The 19,667-nt window shown below is 59.0% G+C and overlaps 1 protein-coding gene and 2 long non-coding RNA genes across 5 annotated transcripts in view; 2 read left to right on the forward strand and 1 right to left on the reverse strand.

The window, feature by feature from the left end:
• Positions 1-1,141: 1,141 nt before the first annotated feature.
• On the reverse strand, positions 1,142-15,928 carry CTSH (cathepsin H). Of its 2 annotated transcripts, XM_025893297.2 has the most exons (12): positions 15,773-15,927; positions 11,877-11,908; positions 11,123-11,228; positions 10,184-10,254; positions 9,458-9,562; positions 7,005-7,091; positions 6,500-6,555; positions 5,322-5,403; positions 4,158-4,226; positions 3,125-3,231; positions 2,187-2,312; positions 1,142-1,521 (listed from the first exon to the last, which is right to left on the reverse strand). In XM_025893297.2, the coding sequence occupies exons 1-12, from the start codon at positions 15,861-15,863 to the stop codon at positions 1,446-1,448; spliced, it is 1,008 nt and encodes a 335-aa protein (XP_025749082.1). In that variant the 5' UTR covers positions 15,864-15,927; the 3' UTR covers positions 1,142-1,445. The 2 variants fall into 2 exon arrangements, 1 of the variants encoding a protein (XP_025749082.1); XR_012375128.1 differs by lacking the exons at positions 1,142-1,521; positions 2,187-2,312 and having other exon boundaries at positions 3,152-3,231; positions 4,158-4,670; positions 15,773-15,928.
• On the forward strand, positions 11,224-14,702 carry LOC141370789 (uncharacterized). Its single transcript, XR_012375132.1, has 2 exons — positions 11,224-12,098; positions 14,061-14,702. It is a non-coding gene; the product is annotated as an uncharacterized lncRNA (long non-coding RNA).
• Positions 14,757-19,667, forward strand: part of LOC112840082 (uncharacterized) — an 8,185-nt gene continuing 3,274 nt past the window's right edge. For both annotated transcript variants that reach the window (XR_012375130.1, XR_012375131.1), the window contains exons 1-3: positions 14,757-15,066; positions 18,825-19,251; positions 19,362-19,423. This is a non-coding gene — a long non-coding RNA (uncharacterized lncRNA). The remainder of the gene's footprint in view (positions 15,067-18,824; positions 19,252-19,361; positions 19,424-19,667) is intronic.

Below are 19,667 nucleotides of genomic sequence, written 5' to 3' on the forward strand. Positions count from 1 at the left end.
CACTTTCTGAACTGTTTATTAGTTCTGGGTTTTTATGTAGACTCTCTTGGATGTTTTTAAGCCACATTGTCATACTGTCTGCAGACATTCATTTGGTTTTTTTCCCTTATTGCAGTGGCCAGATCTTCCAGATTGATGTTAAGCAACAGTGCTGGTATTGGGCCTATTTGTCACATGTCTGCCTTTAATGCCACTGACCATGGGTCTAGGACTGTACTGTATCAAAGAAATACACTTGTGTTTCACAACTCTGTCTTGTTGTTGCAGCATCTCATGTTACTGGAATTTTCTAATAGATGAAAACCATACAGTTATTTTCTTAAAGATTTTATTTATTTATTTGAGAGAGAATGAGAGACAGAGAGCACGAGAGGGGGGAGGGTCGGAGGGAGAAGCAGACTCCCCGCTCAGCAGGGAGCCCGATGCGGGACTCGATCCCGGGACTCCAGGATCATGACCTGAGCCGAAGGCTGTTGCTCAACCGACTGAGCCACCCAGGCGCCCCAGTTATTTTCTAAATGAACCTTACCAAAAACTACATTTTTTTTTTTCTCAAATGTTCTCAAGCCTTTAGCTGTCCAGGTGGCCCAAATGACACAAGAGCCTTCACCTTAAGGGAACCGTGAACCGCAGGACGAAGAGCAGAGCCGCAGCTCAGCCCGTGGACCCTGCTCCCGGAGCCCAGATGCCACAGGACGTGGCAGCAATCCTGCGGCCACCTTCTGAACGGAGAACCCTGAGTTCTCAAGAGGGAAGGGATGGCGTGGAGTTGGCAGGAGCATCAGGCATGTTCAGGGGAGGGGTTGGTGAGGATGGGGTGGGCAGTCCTGGCAGGAGGGCCGGTGTGTGGGGACGGAGGCCAGGCTTCCAGGCTGATGACCGGGTCTGAATCCTGACTCTGACAAGCCTGGCATGTTTCCTCCTCCCCCACCCATGGGGCACAACCCGCCAAGGTCTCGACTTGAGCCTGCTCCTCCTCCTGGGCATCTCGCGGGGTGGACAGTGACCCCTGGGCCCACACCATCCTCCCAGCCAGGCAGCCCCTGGATGCCCCCCTGCCCCCCAGGGGACGGGAGCCTGCAGGATGGACCAGGCCTGTGTCCCGGGAGGGCCCCGCACACACACAGGCCTGGCCCGGGGAGGAGCTCACCACATGTTTATTGGGTAAAGATCACAGAAAAGACAGTCGGGGTGCTGTGGGAAATAAAGAGTATTCTCGAGTCAGTTAAAGGCATGTTTAAGGCACACAGCTGGTGGCCTCCTTCACCTCGGAAAACACGGGTAGGCCTGTTGCTCCGGGGCGGGCGGGGAGGACTCTTCTTCCTCATTTTCTCACGGCCTCCAGGCCCGGCACGGGGCCGCGGGCCCCCCTTCCTGCAGAGCAGGCCTTCCACCACCGGCCCGCTCTGCCCTTGCTCGCCGGCGGGCCGCCGTGGCACCCCCACTCACACCAGGGGGATGGGGTAGGAGGCGCAGGCTGCCAGGCCGCACATGTTCTTCCCACGCTCGATGAGGAAGTACCTGGGTGGACAGAGCAAGCTGGGGCCTGGCTGGGGCTTCCTCACCACTGCCCTTTCCGGACTGTTCTGCCATTCCCCGAGATCTGACTCCAGGGGTGAGGGCCTGGCTTACCGCCAGGAAACCGCTGACCTGACTCTGGACAACTTTCCCTTCCGTCCCTCTGGCTGCCGTACTGTGTCCACTCTTGCTGTCCTCACAATTTACCGGGGCTCCTCAGCCCCCACGAGGCCCTCACTCAGTGATGGACTCGTCACAGGCCCCCCGAGGACACGGGGTCTGACGGCAGACACGACACAGCCCCTGCGGGGTGTGCACCTGGGGCCCCCGGTTCCCTGGGAGAGGCTGTGAAGCGTCAGCCGTAAGCTTGCAGCCTGCATTTCTCCCGACCCGCCCTCCCGGCCGCCGGCTGGGTCCTGCCCCCAGATCCTACTGGGACAACGTCCCGACACAGAATCACTGGGATGTGGGGCCCAGGACAGGAGAGGGTTGCACGGGGGCCTCTCGGGTGTGGGGTTCAGCCTTGGGCTCCTCCCCCGGGCCTGCACTGGGGCCCGGCTGACCAGCCCTGGCTGAGACGCCATGTACCTGAGGGAGAGGAGACCCCCTAGGCCCCCCGGCCTGAGCAATGATGCCCCTCCCTGCACACGGGACCGGATGATGCTTACCCGTTCATCCCCCAATAGGGACCCCAAGAGTTCTTCACGATCCAGTAGGGTATCCCATTCTGTTCTCCGTACCCAACAGCCAGGACCGCGTGGTTGACTTTATCCGGAGTTTTATGACAATAAGTGCTGGAAATGGAAAATAAAAAAGGTCTGAACACACAGGAAGGAAGAATGCATTGGGACGGCTCAGCCCCGTCCGACGAGGGTCCTCTGAGGCTCCGAAGCAGCGTTTCCCAGCGCGGGGAATCCGCTCTGCTCCCTTGGTGCAAGACCCCGTCCTCAGGAAGCTGCGTCCGGCAGGGAGCCAACCCAAGGAGGGGGTCAGCCCAGTAGGGGTGGGGGTCCCTGGGAAGGCCCCTCAGTGTGGCTGCGGTGGGCAGTGGGCCCAGATCACCAGGGTCCCCCAGCCCAGCTGACCCCGAACCCTGGGGGGCGGGGGACACTGGCGCCGCTGAGGCTGGTGCGCCCAGGGAGCGCTCCAGGAGGTGGATCCTGGCCGCGTAAGGTACAGACTGGTGGGGACTGCACAAGGACACACGGGTGAGCGTGCATTTCTGGGCGGCAGGGTCTCGGGCAGCACGGGGATGGGGAGGACACGTGCTGGATCTGAGGTCTCCGCGGCCACAGCTCGAGAGGGCAGGACGGCCCTGGGACTCGGGCCTGCTCACGACGCAGGGCAGGCGAGTGTCCGGCGGCAAGGGTGAGGAGAGCCTGTTCCAGAACAGCTCGGTGGGGAAGCCCCCATTCCCGGATCCTGAGAGCAGCTCCTTCGTCCTCCCACTCGGAACTGGGTTTTCGGAACTGGAGGCCGCTGCTGCCCTCGGACTGGATCTGCCCTCCCCGACGGCCGCAGGGTCAACGCGGGGTGTGTGGGGGGCCAGCCCTGCCTGCCACGGGGACACCGCCCGGCCCCTGTCCCTGCGGGGACCCTGGCTCACCTGGAGTAGACACCTTTCCTGTACATCATGAAGTCGCTGGTGACCTCGAAGGCGAAGCTCACAGGGTTGTACAGGGCCACGGCTTCTACCATCGCCTCCTCGTCATTCTGTGGACACACACTCTGTCGTCTCTCTGCCCCCCTTCCCAAATACAGCCCTTTGCCCCGAGGCAGGGATGGGCGCCCGGGGTGGTGCGGGTGTCCGGAAGGAAGGAAGGGAAGGCTGTGTCAGGCCAAACAGCCACCGAGGGGCAGGCTGCCCCCTCCTCACAGCAGATGCTGGGGCTGTGTGGAACGGCCGGGCTCCTCTGGGTCTCTTATTTGGCTTATGGGTCCCTCCTCCGAAACCCTGGCTCCCCCGTGAGCTCCCCCACTTGGCTGGTCTGGTCTGTGGGCCCTGTCTTCCCAGGGACACCCCACCGTACAGTAGGGGCTGTGGGTGCAGGCGGACCGGCTCACTGGGTCCCTTACGGCCATTCGCGGCGGTCCCCCTCCAGCCCCCCTGGGACTCCCCCTGCCCTGCCCCCACAAAGCCAGCAAAGTCGACCACTCTGTCCCTCTGCCTGCGTCCTGGATGGAAGCCAGCCTCCAGGAGTGCGGCCGCGCCACGCCGACAAGCCGCGCCCCGCGGGAGACACAAACTCCACACTTCGGGGTTGTTTGCTGCCGCAAACAATGCTGGCGCATCCCGACCCGATGAATTTGCATTCAATCTCTCACACGCTGACGTCACTCGTGCGGTCATGCCCTCCCCCGCGGGAAGGGGATTACTGCTTGCATTTTACAAAGGAGAAAACAGACCAGACTGGAGCCCGGCCCAGACCCAGGTCAGAGCCTGAGTGCCTGATGCTCGTCCCACAACCCGACCCCCCCTCCTGCAGACACCGAGACTGGGGCACCACGATCATCAAGGCTTTCTAGTCTCAGGGATATGCCACCAGGACGGCTGCTGCGCCCACTGCCCAGCCGACCGTGGTGGACGCGGCCTCCTGGCGAGAACACCCTGCCCATTGGAGAGAAGGGTCGCTACTCACGATGGTGATGTTGGCCACATCCTTCACGAAAGCGATGGCCTTGCTGGGCTGGAACTTGCAGTCCCCGTCCTGTTCAGGGCAGCAGAGGGTGTGGAGCTCGACTCAGGGGGGCCTGGCCCCAGGCTGAGACTTCAGGCCTCCCCTGTGCCGCCTGCTGGCGTCTGTGCAGCCGAAGCTCCGAGCGCAGGGGCCGGGCGATGGGGGTCACTCAGGTCGGGGGTCAGAGGCATCCCTGTCCTCCAGGAGCTCACAGGGGCGACCCGGCCCAGCGCTGGCTCCCACGGAGGTGGGCTCACGGAGCCTGGGGGACCTGGCGAGGACTGCAGGTGGGCAGGAGCCTGCCTGGCGGGGGCGGGGAGCGCCAGTCCCGGTGCGCACAGGTTCGCGGACACAAGGCAGGCCCAGCAGCAGGTCACATGGGAAAGAGCGCGCTCTCCCGAGACAGGGCAGAAGGTGGGGATGGCGAGAGGCACCGCGTGGTGTTTGGGAGCCAGCAAGCGGTTGGGCCGGAGCCTGAGGTTTACGAGGGGCCACACAAGGCAGGTGGGTGGTCAGAGCGAGGTCTGGGAGACCACCTGGCGGCCCCAGGACAGCTGGACGGAGACAGGGTCATGGACGGACCGCAGGAGCGGTGTGGGGTCTCTCATGGCTGGCAGGCAGAACTCAAGTGAGGGTCGGGTCTGGAGTGGTCAGCCCGCCAGTGGCCAGCAGGTTTTGGGAGGACTGGTGTTAGTCATCAGTGAGGGGAAATGCTGGTGGAGCCACAGGTTTGGGGGGAAAGACAGGGCCGTGGACGGGCCGGGGTGAGGCGGCAGCAGGCCCGGGGCAGAGCGGGTGCAGGTGCTGGAGAGCGTGGTCAGCATGAGAGTGACCGCACGGCCGGTGCTGACAGGCGGGAAGGGCAGTGGAGGCTGGCGCCCCGGTGACTCGGCGGGCAGGGAGGACCCGGGGGAACGGGAACTGTGGGGGGTCGGGGGGGGGCTGCCAGAGACCGGGCCGGAGGCCGCGGGTCTGGTGAGGGCGCTGGGCTCGGGCAAGCCGAGGAGGTGAAGGGATGAACTTGGTGAGTGTACATGATTCTGGTGGGAGGGGCCCTGCTGCAGCTCAAGGGGAAGACGGTGTTCCCCGAGGCTGAGGCGGACTGCGGGCCGAGACCGGGATTACCTGGCCCTTGTAGGGGTAGCTGTCTTCACCCATGATGCCCTTGTTGTAGCGGATGTACTCGAAGGCCTGGCTGGGGAGGCCCCTGCAAGAAGCACATGCAGAGATGCCCACCTGCACCAGCCCAGGTGGCGCCTGCAGAGCTGGAGGCCTTGACCAGGGCCACGGCCCGGCGGCAGAAAAGCTCTCTGGGGTCCGGGAGGGGCTAGTGGAGCCGCCCCACCTGCCTGGCCCCAGGACCGCGCTCGACAGACTCGGGAGAGACGCCTGGAGTCCACAGACAGCTGCATGTGCATCAGGGACCCCGGGCCAGGCCCCTCGTCAGGACAGCGGAAGGGACCCGCCCAGCGCCAGGGATTGGCCACCACTGGGCCCCGACTGGCAGGCGCTTGACAAACTTGACTGCCGACCCCTCACACCCACCCTGTGGGGCCGATGCGGTCATTTCCTGGGGTTCAGAAAGGCTGAACCGCTTGCCCAGGATCCACGCACGGCCGTCCAGCCACGGCTCCCGGCAACCCCGGCCCTCCCGCTCCCCCTCCCCGGCACCCCGACTCACGGCACACTGTTTCCAGTCTCACCAGCTAGAACATCAGCCCCTCGTGCTGCACTGGCTGCTGTACCCCCAGGGCCCAGCCAGGTGCTCACAGAGCTAGAGCACACAGACTCCCCTGATACGTGGGGTCAGCTCCCCCCGAGCAGGTGGAGCCCGCCTAGGCCACGGGGGGAAGGGGGCCGGGCTGGACGCATGCCAGTGCCAGGACAGCTACCCCGGACTCGAGGCACACGAGCAGATAAATCCCCGGCGACCATTCTAGGAAGGGGCCAGGAAAGCAGGTCCAATAAAGACACAGCCTTCAGGCCCGAGCACGTCACCTCGTAGAGGGTCCCTCACAGCCGGCCAAGCTGGGCGGCTTGGAGCTCCCTCGGTGCGGGAAGGCCAGCCAGACCCATATGGCGACCTGGCCGCTGGCCTCGGGGGCTAATGGAGCCACGTGCACGGGGGGGAGAGGGCTGGGGGACACTGTGGAGGTAGGGCCCTGTTCTGGCCGAGGGACCCCAGGCATGTGAGGTGACCGTCCCGTTCGTGACAGCGCGTGGGGTGGGGCTGTGCTGGGCGGGACAGAAGCCATCGTGGGGAGGGAGGGGGGCTCCGGGCCCACGCGCAGTCAGGGCCGTACCCTTGGCAGCCGTGATTGTTGAAGTTCTGGGCGCAGTCCACTAGCTGCTGTTCTGCCTGCAAGAAGGCACGGGGTGCAGAGCGGGGCTGGACGCCACCCAGGCCCGCTGCGGACCCTGCTCTGCCTCCCCTCGAGGCCCTCAACCGCCCTCGCCCCTCGCCCTGGGGTCAGCGGCTGGACACACAGGCCCTGGCCCTCTCTCGGGGAGGCCTGGGCAGGGCACAGCTCCTAGAGGCCTGCCCCCCCAGCTCCGCTCTCCAAAGGCCTCGGGTGCCAAACAAGGACCAGCGGGACGCACCGGGAAGAGCCCTGGGCTGCCTCCTCAACAAGCCGTGTTTCTTTCTAGGAAAACGGGCGTCCGGTTTCGCAGGCCAAATGTCCATGAGGCTGGGGCGCCTGATGTCCAGGGAAACAGCACCCCCACCTGAAGCCCCCCTGGCCCCCCCGTCAGGCCTTGGGGCGAAGCTGTGACCTCGGGAGGTGACCCCCGCGGCAGACTGCTTACCAAAGACAGCAGCTTCCCACTTTTGATGGCGATGGCGGACTCCAGGGCCCCCGTGGTGGAGAAGGTCCAGCAGCTGCCGCAGCCGCCCTACAGAGGCCAGGGTTGGGGGTCGGTCACGGAGACCCCAGGACCCAGGCCCGGGAGAACCCCAGGCTCCCATCCATGCTGACCCTTGCGGGCCCTGTGTGGCTAGGGTCCTCCACGTCGCCCACTGAGGCGACCAGCCTCACCAGGCTCACCAGCGCCCGCCCAATCCCGGCCCCTCGCAGACCAAACCCACCGGCCATTCTGTGTGTTGCTGGCTTTCCCTCTGCGTCTGGATCTTATGCCGGCTCCTCTTCTCCCCAGAGTTTCTCAGAAGGACTCACTCAAGTCTTGTTTCCAGAACCTTCTCTGCCACCGCCCCCCCAACCTCATTCCACCCACAGTCCTCCCACTTAAACTAGCAACTCCTCAAGCCTGGCACCAGCCCTGACCTCCATCCGGGCCCAGACACCTGCCTCTGCTGGGCTCGCCCCACCTCCTGCCACAGTCACGGGCCAGGCTCCGGACGCGAGGGTCGGGCGCCGGAGCCTGCCCGCCTGCCTGCCCGGTTCCAGTCCCGGCTCTGCCACGTGCCCACTGTGAGAGCCAGGGGGTCACTTCCCGCCACTCAACCTCCGCTCCATCATCTGGAAAACGGGGCCTCGTGCCTGACTCCCAGGGCCGTCAGAGGTGCAGATGTGGTCCTGCTGGCTCATCTGTCTCTTCGCCGGACGGTTCTGCCTCCCGAATCCCTCTCACCACCCACCCCCTTCCCTGCCCTCAGGTCAGTCCTCTCGGCTTGCTGGCCTCCCTCCTGGTCTCTGTCCCACATCCTTCCGTCAGTACAGGGACAACCCTGTGTGAGCGTCTCTGGCCGGTCAAGGCTTGGGCCTGGCCCGGCTGAAGGCGGCAGAGCAGGCCGAGCCGTGGGCGCTGGACTGGGAGCGGAGACCTGCTCTGGAGTTGCCTGTGTCCCCCGTCTACCTGGCCGCCGGGCCAGCCCCTCACCCTTGTTTGCTCCTCTGTGAAGTGGGAAGCCCTCGAGGGGTGGCCGAGCTAACGTTAGATCCTGCTGCTGCGTCTACATCACACAGTGGCCACGGCGAGATGCCACGAGCCTACGGGTGACCGCCTCCGTCCAGCCCCCACAGCCAGGCGGCCCAGTCTGCCTGACGGATGTCTCTGCCTACCTGCCCAACAGTGAGCATGTTCAGGCTTCCACACTGAAAACCCGCTGCTTTAAACTGTCATGGGATTCTTGGGGCGCTTGGCCGGCTCGGTCGACTAGGTGGCCGACTCATGGTTTCAGCTCAGCTCATGATCTCAGGGTCGTGACATCGGGCCCTGCACTCAGCAGGAATCTGCTTGGGATTCTCTCTCTCTCAAATAAATAAAATCTTTTTTTTTTTAAAATTTTTTTTATTTGACAGAGAGAGACAGCGAGAGAGGGAACACAAGCAGGGGGAGTGGGCAGAGGGAGAAGCAGGCTTCTCGCCGAGCAGGGAGCCCCATGCGGGGCTCGATCCCAGGACCCTGGGATCATGACCTGAGCCGAAGGCAGACGCTTAACGACGGAGCCACCCAGGGGCCCCAACTGTCCTGGGATTCTTAGATGGTCTAAAAACTGCGTCTGGGTGGTAGGGGAGAGCGCGGCTTTGTTCTGCCCCTGGTGCTGGGAGGGGAAGTCACTCTGGCTCCTGGGTGCTGGGGTAAGTGTCCAGATCTCTCGCAGGCTCCGGGAACCCCGAGCCTGGGAGGAGAGGATGCCGTGCCCCCCCCGGCTTGAAGGACAAGGAGAACATGTTTCTCAGGGAGACTTTCAGTGGGAAGGCCAGTGTCTCCAGGAGGGTAACTTTCCCCCCATTTTCTGGAGGTAAGAGGGTGACATCCTTCTGGAGGGAGGAACACAGTAGGCAGAGGAGACAGCAGGGGGCGGGCTCAGACCCTCCGGCACAGAGCCAGCCGCCCGGTCCGCAGCCCTGTGGGTGCAGAACGCGGGACACACACTGTTCCCCGCGGCCAGAGTGCGTCCGGAGCCTGGCACCGCTGCCCGCTGAGCTCCCGCCACCACCCGGAGGGAAAGCGGCTGGGCCGGGCCCTGCAGAGCGGGGGCCCCGCTGTCCCATCTCTCAGGGCATAGGGAATATGACGTTTCGGGCGACTCTGAGGCCGGGGCCAGTGGCAACTCCGGGCAGGGGTGCAGGTGAACTGCAGTCCAATAAAGAGGGACCGTTTCTTCCTCCAGAGCAGCCCACGGACCTCATAACCTCCCAGCCTTTCAGAGGAACGCAGCTGGAGGGAGGATGAGGAAAAGTAGAGCTGGGGATACACCTGCCACAGTTCAGGGCTCCTTCTGAGTTTCTCTTCCTGGTGTATTGTCTGCCAATGAGGCTATTTTAGGGACAAAGGATGCGGGTGGCTGCCCATACCTGATTTTTCACCGGTGACACAAACTTCCCTTTTTTCCTCCAGTCCACAAAGGGCGGGTAGGGACCAGTCCCTCGAAGGTAGTTACCTTTGGTGGCTGAGCAATTCTGGAAGGACCAAATACAATTCTTTCAGGAGAACAAAAAACCTTTTTGATAGAAAAGTGTGCAATTAAAACAGAATCACCAAGAGAGCATGAGAAAGACCATCTCTGTAAGAACCGTCCTGCCCCCACTTGCTGGTCCAAATGCCGGATGACCTGTCCCCCTGGGAGCACCGGGGGAGGGGGGCGGCGAGGACCAGGGAGCCAGATTTAACCAATAAAAATACAGTTCCCATAGTTCAATTTTAACTTCATATAAACGAGGAGTAACTATAGCGTAAGTATGTCCTGCCCGGTATTCATGATGGATTATGAATTATCCATTCATGATGGATAACACCTAGCTCATGAAAGGCTAGGTGTTATTTACCTGAAATTCAGTTTTATTTCTGAAATTGTTTTAACTGCGCATCTGTGTTTCCTCTGGCAGCCCTAAGTTCGGGGCCCACGTGGCTGAGGCCAGGGGCGTGGACTGAGGAACTGCTGGGGGCCGCCTGACTCCCCAGGAACCTGCGGCCCCCCGAAGCTGGGTGGGGAGCCGTCTGGCTGGGAGCCGAGCCGGACTCTGAACTTATTCCAAAGGCCTGAGTGGGAAGTCAGATTGGTCACAAGGAACGACACTTACCTGAGGCTCCGACCAAAGATACTTGCGTTTTATTTCAGCAAAGCTCATGTCCGAAAACTGGTTCAGCCCCACTGAAAAAGAGAAGGAAAAACAAAAAAACCCAAAGAAAAAAGAGATGCTCAATAAGACAGTCATATAAAGAAACAGAAAAAAACCAAGAAACCCCAAGTTAAGCTGGGTCCTATTTCTAGCTGCAGCAACTGGCTTCTTTTTAGGTTTTAAATGTAATTTAACTGAATATACCAAGGTCAACATTCTCTGGGCTTCAGAGCTACCCACGTCTGGGCTGCATGGCGGGGTTGTGGGTGCAGGTAGCGTGTGGTGGGGCCCGGGCACCCAGCATGTAGACCCCCCCCAGAGAGTCCGGTGGGGGTCCCAGCGAGGAGCATCGACACCTGCCCAGGTGCATTCCCACCTGCACCCCCTCCGGGCCCCACATTGTCCCGGGGCGGGGAGGGTTCGCATCTCCCCATGACAGCCGGGTAGAACGTGAGACGCTCGTCGGCCCCCTCATGGTCCCACAGAGTGCTGGGCACAAAGGAGATTCAAGCACCACTTCCCCCCATCTATGCCTGTTGCCCACATTCACAACGTGGCTGACGCTGCGTGTGTGTCTGAGGGCAGAGCCCGTTTCTGCCACCCAGCAGCAGTCCAAGGGCAGGGCTCGGCGTCCGGGACAGACCTTGGGCTGGCAAGGAACAGGTGGGACTTGTACAGGGTCTCCCGTAAACTCTGCGACCACCCAGCCAGCCACCGGCCCCGAGCTTCACTGAATCTCTGAGAATAACAGCAGAGCCAGAACCTGAGGTCAGCTCAGTACGGCTTCGGGCCCTGCGCTCTGACCATCCCTCCACCCTAAGTCCCCGGTGGGCCTTCAGTCATCACTGGTTTCTGAGACGCGGCCGCGAGGAGCCTGGAGGAAGGGCAAGCCCACGGTACTTTTAAATGTGTGGTTCCCAGCGTTGTGGGCATTTATCTTCCTCCAGTTGCCGACAAACGTCTGCAGCCTGTGGTGGTATTCCTCTGAGCTGTATTTCTTTTGGTGCTAAAACAAAACACATCAGCGGTAAGTCACGGAAGCAAGATGCAGCTCACCAGAAGGAGACAGTCTGTTTTCTAAGAGGAGGGACGGAGGTCTTCCTTCCAGCACAGGTCTGGAGCCAAAGCCGCGTTAGGAGGCAGGACACTGTTGCGCGTCTCAGCTGTGAAAGTCAGGAGGTTACAAAGCACACGCCGGGCCTCCAGGGACCTGAGGGCAGCCCAAAGCCTCGCAGCTGCCCGAAATCAGCCAGCATCCCACAGGCCCTGGTGAAGACACACGCCAAGTGCAGGCCCTCCACGGACGCCACGGCGGGGGCTGGCTCCCGTCTCTGGCAAAAATCACCCTTTTGCAAAAGCATGTGCAGTAGAGTTCTCCAATTAATTTTGCGGCCAACACGCAATGTCCCTGAACACAAAATACGGACGCGGGTCCCAAGGCTGGAAGGCCGCCAGCCACCTTCACCGCTGGGGACAACTGTCTGGAAGGCGTGGACCTAACCGGATCTTTCCCACTTTGGCCAATTCCCAGTCCCGAAGGACCCAGGGGTGTGGGCTGGGAAGAGCCTTTCCCATTGCCTCCAATCTGGCACAGTCGGGTCAGGTAACAGGCAACAGAGGAACGAAAAGCTTCAGGGAGAAGGTGAGCACTGACCTGCACCATCCATGACTTGAAGTGAACTTTCTCTGTAAAAAGAAAAAAAAAAGAAAGAAAGAAATGAGGCCGGGGCGCCTGGCCAGGAAGTGGAACCTTTGGCCAAGCAGGGCACTTGGGAGCCGATTTGCATTTCAGGAAACTAGGTGACACTGAAGGCACCAAAAATGGTGTGCAGAATGCAGAAGTCCAGCTCGTCCCGCAGGGGTGGCGGCAACTAAGGTAACTCCTGACAGTCGGGACACGGGATGTCCCCAGGGCGGGCGTCTGCACCTGCTTCTGCTCATACAACGGCACGTGGATTGTGGAAATTCAAAGAAACGTGATTTAATGACTTGTGTACTTTACTGTACGATATATTTCAACACGCAGTTAGTTAAAAAACCTATACCCCGAGGGTCAGCATATTTTTTCTTCAAGGGACAGCTAACAAGTACCTTGGACTTGGCCGTGTCTGGTGCCCTCTGCCCCAGCCGACTTGGGGCACAGAAGCAGGCTGGCCTGCTATTTGTGGAAGGACTCCCCCGGTTACCTGCCCTTGTGTGTGTCTGAATTACCTAAAATTTCATCCTAAATTTAAACAACCACAAAGAATGTATTCCAGCTTATTGGAAATACTGTCATTTTAATTTTTAAAAAAATTTTAAGTAGGCTCCACGCCCACCATGGGGCTTGAACTCACGATCCTGAGATTAGTAAGAGTCACACGTTCTACGGAGTGAGCCAGTCAGGCGCCCCCTAAATATTGTCATTTTAAAATAAGACTGCCACATCCTTCTTTTAAAGCTAGCTGAGGGAATCCGCGTACCATCTGATTTGATGCCCGCCGTCAGTAAGACGCACATAAGGAAGCGTATGTTTACACTGGATGCCCTACCATCCTTTGATGCAGCCACAAGGACAAAAAGTATACACTGAAATTACTTTTGCTTCCCGTGACTCACACATCTCTGAACACTGTATGAATTTATTCTGAATTGACTACTCCTCATCAACACCCCAACTGATTAAAATATTTCAAATATATTATACATTATGAAAAGTAATTGTCAAACATAAAAAGTAAACTTGTACCAGAAATGCATCACTTGGGGCGCCTGGGGGGCTCTGTCGGTTAAGGGTCTGACTCTCGGTTTTGGCTCAGGTCCTGATCTCAGGGTCGTGGGATCAAGGTCCACGTCAGACTCTCTGCTCAGCGTGGAGTCAGCTTGGGATTCTCTTTCCCTCTGCCTCTGCCCGCCCTCCCCTCCATGCTCTCCCTCTAAAATAAATAAATAAATCTTTTAAAAAAGAAAAAAGAAGGGGCGCCTGGGTGGCTCAGTCGTTAAGTGTCTGCCTTCAGCTCAGGTCATGGTCCACTCCCCCTGCTTGTGTTCCCTCTCTCGCTGTGTCTCTCTCTGTCAAATAAATAAATAAAATCTTCAAAAAAAAAGAGAAAAGAAATGCATCTCTTAATGAGATCAACAGGACTTTACTAACTAAAACCCCCTCATGGACTTATAAATTCATGGGTGAATATTTCCTTTTTATTTTTTTTAAGGGGTCAGCATTAATTCTGGTCTTTGTTCGTTTGTTTTTTTTTAGATTTTATTTATTTGAGAGAGAGAGAGAGAGAGAGCACAAGTGAGCATGCATGTACGAGCGGGGTGGTGGGGAGAGGAGTGGCAGAGGGAGAAGCAGGCTTCCCGCGGAGCAAGGAGCCTGACGCGGGGCTCGATCCCAGGACCCTGGGACCATGACCTGAGCTGAAGGCAGACACTCAGCTGACTGAACCACCCAGATGCCCCTGGTCTTTGTTTTTTAATAGGTCAAAAGACTCAGAAATCCTGCTAAATAAGCAAATCCCTAATTACTTATTGCTTCGGGGAAAAGAAGGCAATTTTTAGAGCAAGGTTTCTCCATTCCTACGCCTCAATCACATGACGCGCTAAGACCCCATCAGCTGATACCTCGGTGAGGTCCTCTCTTCTTCAATTTCAGTTTCCTTGAAGAACCAACAGTTTTGAAGAAGATTTGTTACCGTCTCTCTCTTGCTGCTCCTGATGTGTTGAGAACCACAAATTCAGATTCAGGAGGAATGAGAGGCACAGATTGGTTTTGGCAAAGAGGATGTTTGTAAAGGGGCTGGACACGGATCCCCTCTCCGTGCCCACGGTCACTTGGAATTTCTTTGTGTTTCTCCAGGGACTCCTCCCACTCCCCAGGCTGGAGATCATGCTGCTCAGCATTCTGATTTCCCTTTGTGGGGCACACATCTATCCTAGGAACCAAGCTACAGCCATTTTCCCTGGGGAAGAAATGCCCGTTTCCCCGGGACAATCCTGCGAAGACTGTAGGATCCCCAATCCTGGTTACAGGGCCCTGCTGCAGTGGGATGGCTTCAGAGGAAGACAGACCTCAACCCAGCAGGATTTCAGGCAGGAGAGAGTTCAGGACAACCCACTGGCCTTCACCTCTGGGATATTTCAAAAGCGACATGCAGGCATGACAAGCCCAGGCTATTTCTCATTCACAGGAGGTCAGTGGAAGAAAAAGCTAGAGATGCTCTTGAGCTGGGCCAGAAGGATCTGCTGCTGAGCCCACGGCCCCAACCTCAGACAGACCCATTTCAAATCCACTGTGACTTCTGGGAGAAGTACATTTATGTATGCCCTGTCTAGGGGACTGTGTGGGCAGCCCGGAGAACAGGCGTCAGCAAATGATGGCAAACTGAAAAATGTTTTTTTTTTTTTATACTTTCAAATGAGTGAAAAAAATATATAACATTTTGTAAGACGAACCATCTGCATTCAAATTTCAGTGTGCATAAATAAAAGTTTACGGGAACACGGTGAGGTTCATTCATTTGCATACTCTGGCTGTTCTCAAGGGCCAGTTAAGGAGTTGCTGCACACAGGGTGTGACCCACGATATTTACCATCTGGCCCTTGACCGAAGAAGCTTACGGAGCCCTGCTCTGGAGCTGGGATGGACTCGGCGCCAACACAGGCGGGGTGAAGCAAAGCCCCGGGGCACTAGGCCTTTCTTAGGTGGGGGATGGCCCGAAGCTGCCCCGCTCCCGGCCCCCAGGTCTGCGAGACTGGGGGCCCTTCTTGTACAAATGAGCAGAGAAGAGTGAGCAGATTCTGAGCCTCAGGGACCTTCATCCTGTCTCCAGGCTGTTCTCCGACAACCCTTCTCTGTGCCCAGGGTGAGTAGGGCAGGTGGTCTTGTGAGCTCAGAGCCTGCAGGTGGTGGGCTGAGGGTGGGCCGCAGCAGGGAAGCAGGAAGACCCACAGGGAAGGGCCTCCAGCCTGGGGAGGTGCCTAGACCCCCAGCAGGGGAAGGGCTGCAAGAACAGCGCAGCTGGACCCGGCACAGCGCACGTGGCCTACAGGGGACTCCTGGTGTCCGACACCTTGGAGAGACACCCTCGGGTTTCAGGGCTTAGAACAGATGTCGCTGTGGCCACAGTCCAGCCAACCCATTTTACAGAAAGACTCTCAAGGCGCCCATGGGGATCCCCGGGAAGTTACCAGAAAGGCTGGAAAGCCCCTGCTCACACTGGCAGGGGCCATCGAAGTCCTCTATGCCCCCAGGGCTGGGCGTGGACGCACGGGGGCTGCGGGCTTCTCTGGCATTCCAAGCCCTTCAGCGGCCTGCGCCAGGGAAACCCTGGACCCCCAGCCCACCGCTCCTCTGGTCACGCAAGACGCCCTCTGAGACCTCCCCCTCCTCCCGGCCCCTCCCATAACGCAGTTCACCCCTCCCGGGTCCCCACGCGCAGAGGCCCTGGTCCCGGGGCCGCGGAAAGGCCCTGTCCCGCTGCCCCCAGCCAGGTGCCCCCCACCCCGCAGTCCTCCGAGGACCCAGCCGGCCCTGCGAGGCCCTTTTCCCGCGGCGCCCCCTCCCCGTACCTAAGGAGCTCGCGTAGAGGTCGGTAGCTCCGCAGGCCGGGGGTCCCAGGAGCCCCGCGGCCGCGCACAGCAGCGGCAACACGACCCACATCGCGGCGGCTCGGCCCGCAGACTGGCTGCGGGCGCCGGGGAACGAGGCCGAGGCGGGGGGGGGGGGGGGGGGGGCGGGGCCCCGGGGGCGAGACTCCCGGACTCCGGGGGCGGAGCTCCGGGGACAGCCCTGCGTGCCCGGGCCGCCGGGGAATCGGACGCACCTGCCCTCCGTCGCTCGCCCCACCGCCCCTTCCTGCTGCCGTGCCAGGAAGGGGCCCGCGGCGGGCGGGGGTGCTGCGGGGGCGGTCACGGCCTGACCTCGCCCTCTCCCTGCCCGCCCGGAGCTCCGGAGCTCCCCCTCTCCCTGCCCGCTACCACCCCCACCCCCGAAACCCCCCCTCTTCCTGTCCGCCCCCAGGGGGCATATTCACCTACAGCCTCGCCTAGCAGAGTGCATGTTGTTGACCCCCCACCTTCACTCCCATTTTACAGATGGGGAAACTGAGGCTCCAGAGTGGCTGGTAACTGATGTGGGAAACAAGGGGGCTTCCTCTGGGAGCTCAGCTGCCTCACCAGACACTCTGCTAAGGGCAAAAGGCAATCTCAGCTTAACACTATCCCAACCCCCCAGGATCCTGTGAGTCTAAACAGAGAGATTCCTTTGGAAACTTCCTTTTTCTCAACCCCCCCAGGATACATGTTAGCAATCATCCCCCAAGCATATGGCCCCCTGATACACTTTTTTTTTTTTTTTAGATTCTTTTTATTTGAGGAGGCCGGGTATTGTTGGGGGGTGGGAGAGGGAGAGGCCGACTCCCGTGGGGCAGGGAGCCCAATGCAGGGCTCAATCCCAGGACCCTGGGACCATGACCTGAGCCGAAGGCAGATGCTTAACCGACTGAGCCACCCAGGAGCCCCATCTAAAGGGTCTCTTGACTAGAATTTCACTTGACAGTAATAAATGACCTTTTCTAACAATAGCCGGCCTCCTCAAGATCCTGGAAACCTTGCTTCCAAAATTCCTTAGAGACTTACACTGTCCCTAACCCCTCCCAACTCGAAAGTGTAAAACAGGCCACTCCTCCTGACCCCAGTACAGCTCCTTCTGCCCAGGGTCGCTGTCCCCTGTGCTTTAATAAAACCACCTTTGCGCACCAAAGACGTCTCAAGAAGTCTTTCTCGGCTGTGGGCTCTGAACCCCAACATTTTCCTACATCCTTAACTTTCCTAGTAGGTGTGCAGAGGGAGTCTGAGCCCAGGTTTGATCTACTGCAGTCTGTCATTCTGCTTTTTTGCTGCCAGAGGCATTTTGGTGAGGTCAAAGCCCTTGGGGCTGGCCTGTCTCAGCCCTCCGCCCCTCCCCCCACACCCTCCCCCTCACCTCCCACCCTTCCTCCAGCAGAGGTTTTCTCTCCCAAAGTGCTCAGCCCAGCCCTGCCTCTGAGGCCCCAGGGGAGCAGGTTCTTGAGTCTCTCTCCTGGGATCTGAATGGTGGGTAGGGCCCAGGAATGTGCACTTAAAGGGCCTCTGGGTGATCTCTGTACAGCATGCGCACGCGACACTGACTCGGCTGGAGAACCAGCAGTCCAGACCATCTTTGCAGAGAGAGCAGATCTCTGTCAGTTTATGATTTTGCCCTTGTTTGGATGCCCCTCCGGGTGCACTTTGGGGCAAGGATCTCAGAAAATACCCTGCATTGTTATTTGCAGTTAAGTCACTGGCCTTGGGAGAAAGGGGTCCTCTCTCTGCAGGCGTTTTGTCCTTTGGGTGGGCAGGAAGCACCTCACCTTCCTGCTCATCCCAGTTGCCTGGAGTGTGGCGGGACCAAGGGCCCTAATGATCTCAGACCCCAGGCTTGGCCTGTGCTGGGTCCCTGGTGACCGTCTTTCGTTGATCATTCCAGAGGGCCTGAGCTGCAGTGTGAAGGCACTGGCTTGGTCAGTTAGAGACTAGTGTTTGGCTCTCGTCCTCCTGCAGATCTCCTGTGGGACCTAAGCAGGTGGTTCACACCATTGTAGTGACTCGCCCCAAACCTGGGCTCAGTCTTGTACTCTCCGTCCTTGGCTACCTGCACCCATTTTCATGGTGTTTGTCTGCACGTCTGGCTCCCACTGGGCCTCACCCATGTGAGGGCTTCTCCATCGTTCTGGTCATCTGTGCTTCCACAGAGGTGGGGTTGAAGACTGGCGCTGGCAACACAGCCCTGCTGGGCCGGGGTGGTGGGCAGAAGTCTGAAGGTTCTGTCCTGGGTTATTCAACCAGGCACAATCCGGGCACTGCTGTGAAGGGACTTTGCAGGTGAAATTAAGGTTTTGAGTCAGCTGACTTTAACTGGTGGTCCTGGATTATCTGAGGCCTCCAGTACAATCGCGTGGGCCCTTCAAAGCCAAAGAGGAAGGCGGAAGAGTCAGAGAGATGAGCCAGAAGGAGGGCCGAGAGCTTGAATCCCAAGAAGGGCTTTGCCCGCCATCACTGGCTTCGAAGGGGGGGCCAAGAACGTGGGCGGCCTCCAGAAACAGAACGACCCCAGCCGACAGCTCTTGGGGAGGCAGGGACCTCAGTCCCACCAGCCAACAGTTCTGCCACCAACCTGAATTGGCTGGGGAGCGGACTCGTTCCTAGAACCTCCAGAAGGAAGACAGTGTGGCTGACGCCTTGAATTTGGCCGTGTGAGACCGAGGGCAGAGGAGCCCGCCAGATCCGCATGGACGTCTAACCTTCAGAGCGGTGGGATTGTGTATTTGTGTCGTTTGAAGTTGACAGTGACTGTTAGGCAGCAGTGGGCCACCAGCGCACCAGGTGAAATGCTCAGGTTAACTGGCGCCTCTGGAGACAGGTGGCGGGTGAGGAGGCTGGCCCGCGTTTGCACTTCTGGGGTCTGGGAGGCTAAGAGACGGGAGCAGCTTTTACCCTCCCCACTCAGGAGTCATTACCGCCTTCAGGGATGTGACAGACCCAGTGCCAACTGCTTTTTGTGAACAAACTTTCTTAATGCTCACCATTTATCCCCATTCTACAGACGAAATGACTGAAACACATAGGCAACTTGCCCAAGGCCACACAACCAAGTGACGGAGCTGGGGTTTGAACTGCTGGCCGACTGAATCCAGAATTCTCCTCAAAAGTAGGCATCGGCCCCGCGGGAGCAGGTGGATGACAGCGAACCCCAGGCCTTCCTACTTTCCTGACCGGCCGGGTCTGCACTCCCCTGAGGCACCAGCAGGGGCCAGGCATCCAACCAAACGACAGCTCCTGGATTCTGGGGTGACCACCTGCATGCCTCAAGCCTCCCACTTACTGTTCTTGGGACTGCAGCCTGCCTGCCCCACCTCTGTTTATCCCTTTTTTTTTAGGTCACATCTGTTGCTCATCCCCAGCTGTTACCTACAGGTTTAACTGGTTTTCCAGATCACCTGTCAGAGTCAACCTCTTAGGAGATAAGCTGAGTCCTTGCCAGATAAATTTCTGCACCCTGCCTCTGGCATCTTGCAATAGTAGAAACTGTGTTAACAGTGTGATCTCATAGCTACCACTGACATGGATTGTGTTGTTCCAGGCTCATAACAACCCCGTGAAGCTTGTTGGAGTGTACATGTACCCACTTCCCAGGTAAAGAAGGTGAGGCATAGAGAAGTTTGGTAGGTGTACTGGTAGGTGGTGGAGCTTCACCCACACCCACATGCTGATTTTGTGCGGTAGGCAGACAGAGGTTTGGCTGAGTGATTGGGCAGATGACTGTAGAGGTGCATGTACAATGGTTGAGTGGATAGAAGGGGCCATTGCTTGCTTGCTGGCTGGCTGGTTGGAAGGGTGGTTGGATGGATGGATGGAAGGATGGATGGATGGAAGGATGGATGGATGG

This window comes from Callorhinus ursinus, unplaced genomic scaffold, assembly GCF_003265705.2.
Source record: "Callorhinus ursinus isolate GAN/ISIS: 27379988/994484 unplaced genomic scaffold, GSC_fseal_2.0 scaffold45, whole genome shotgun sequence".
NCBI classification, from domain to species: Eukaryota; Metazoa; Chordata; class Mammalia; order Carnivora; family Otariidae; genus Callorhinus; species Callorhinus ursinus.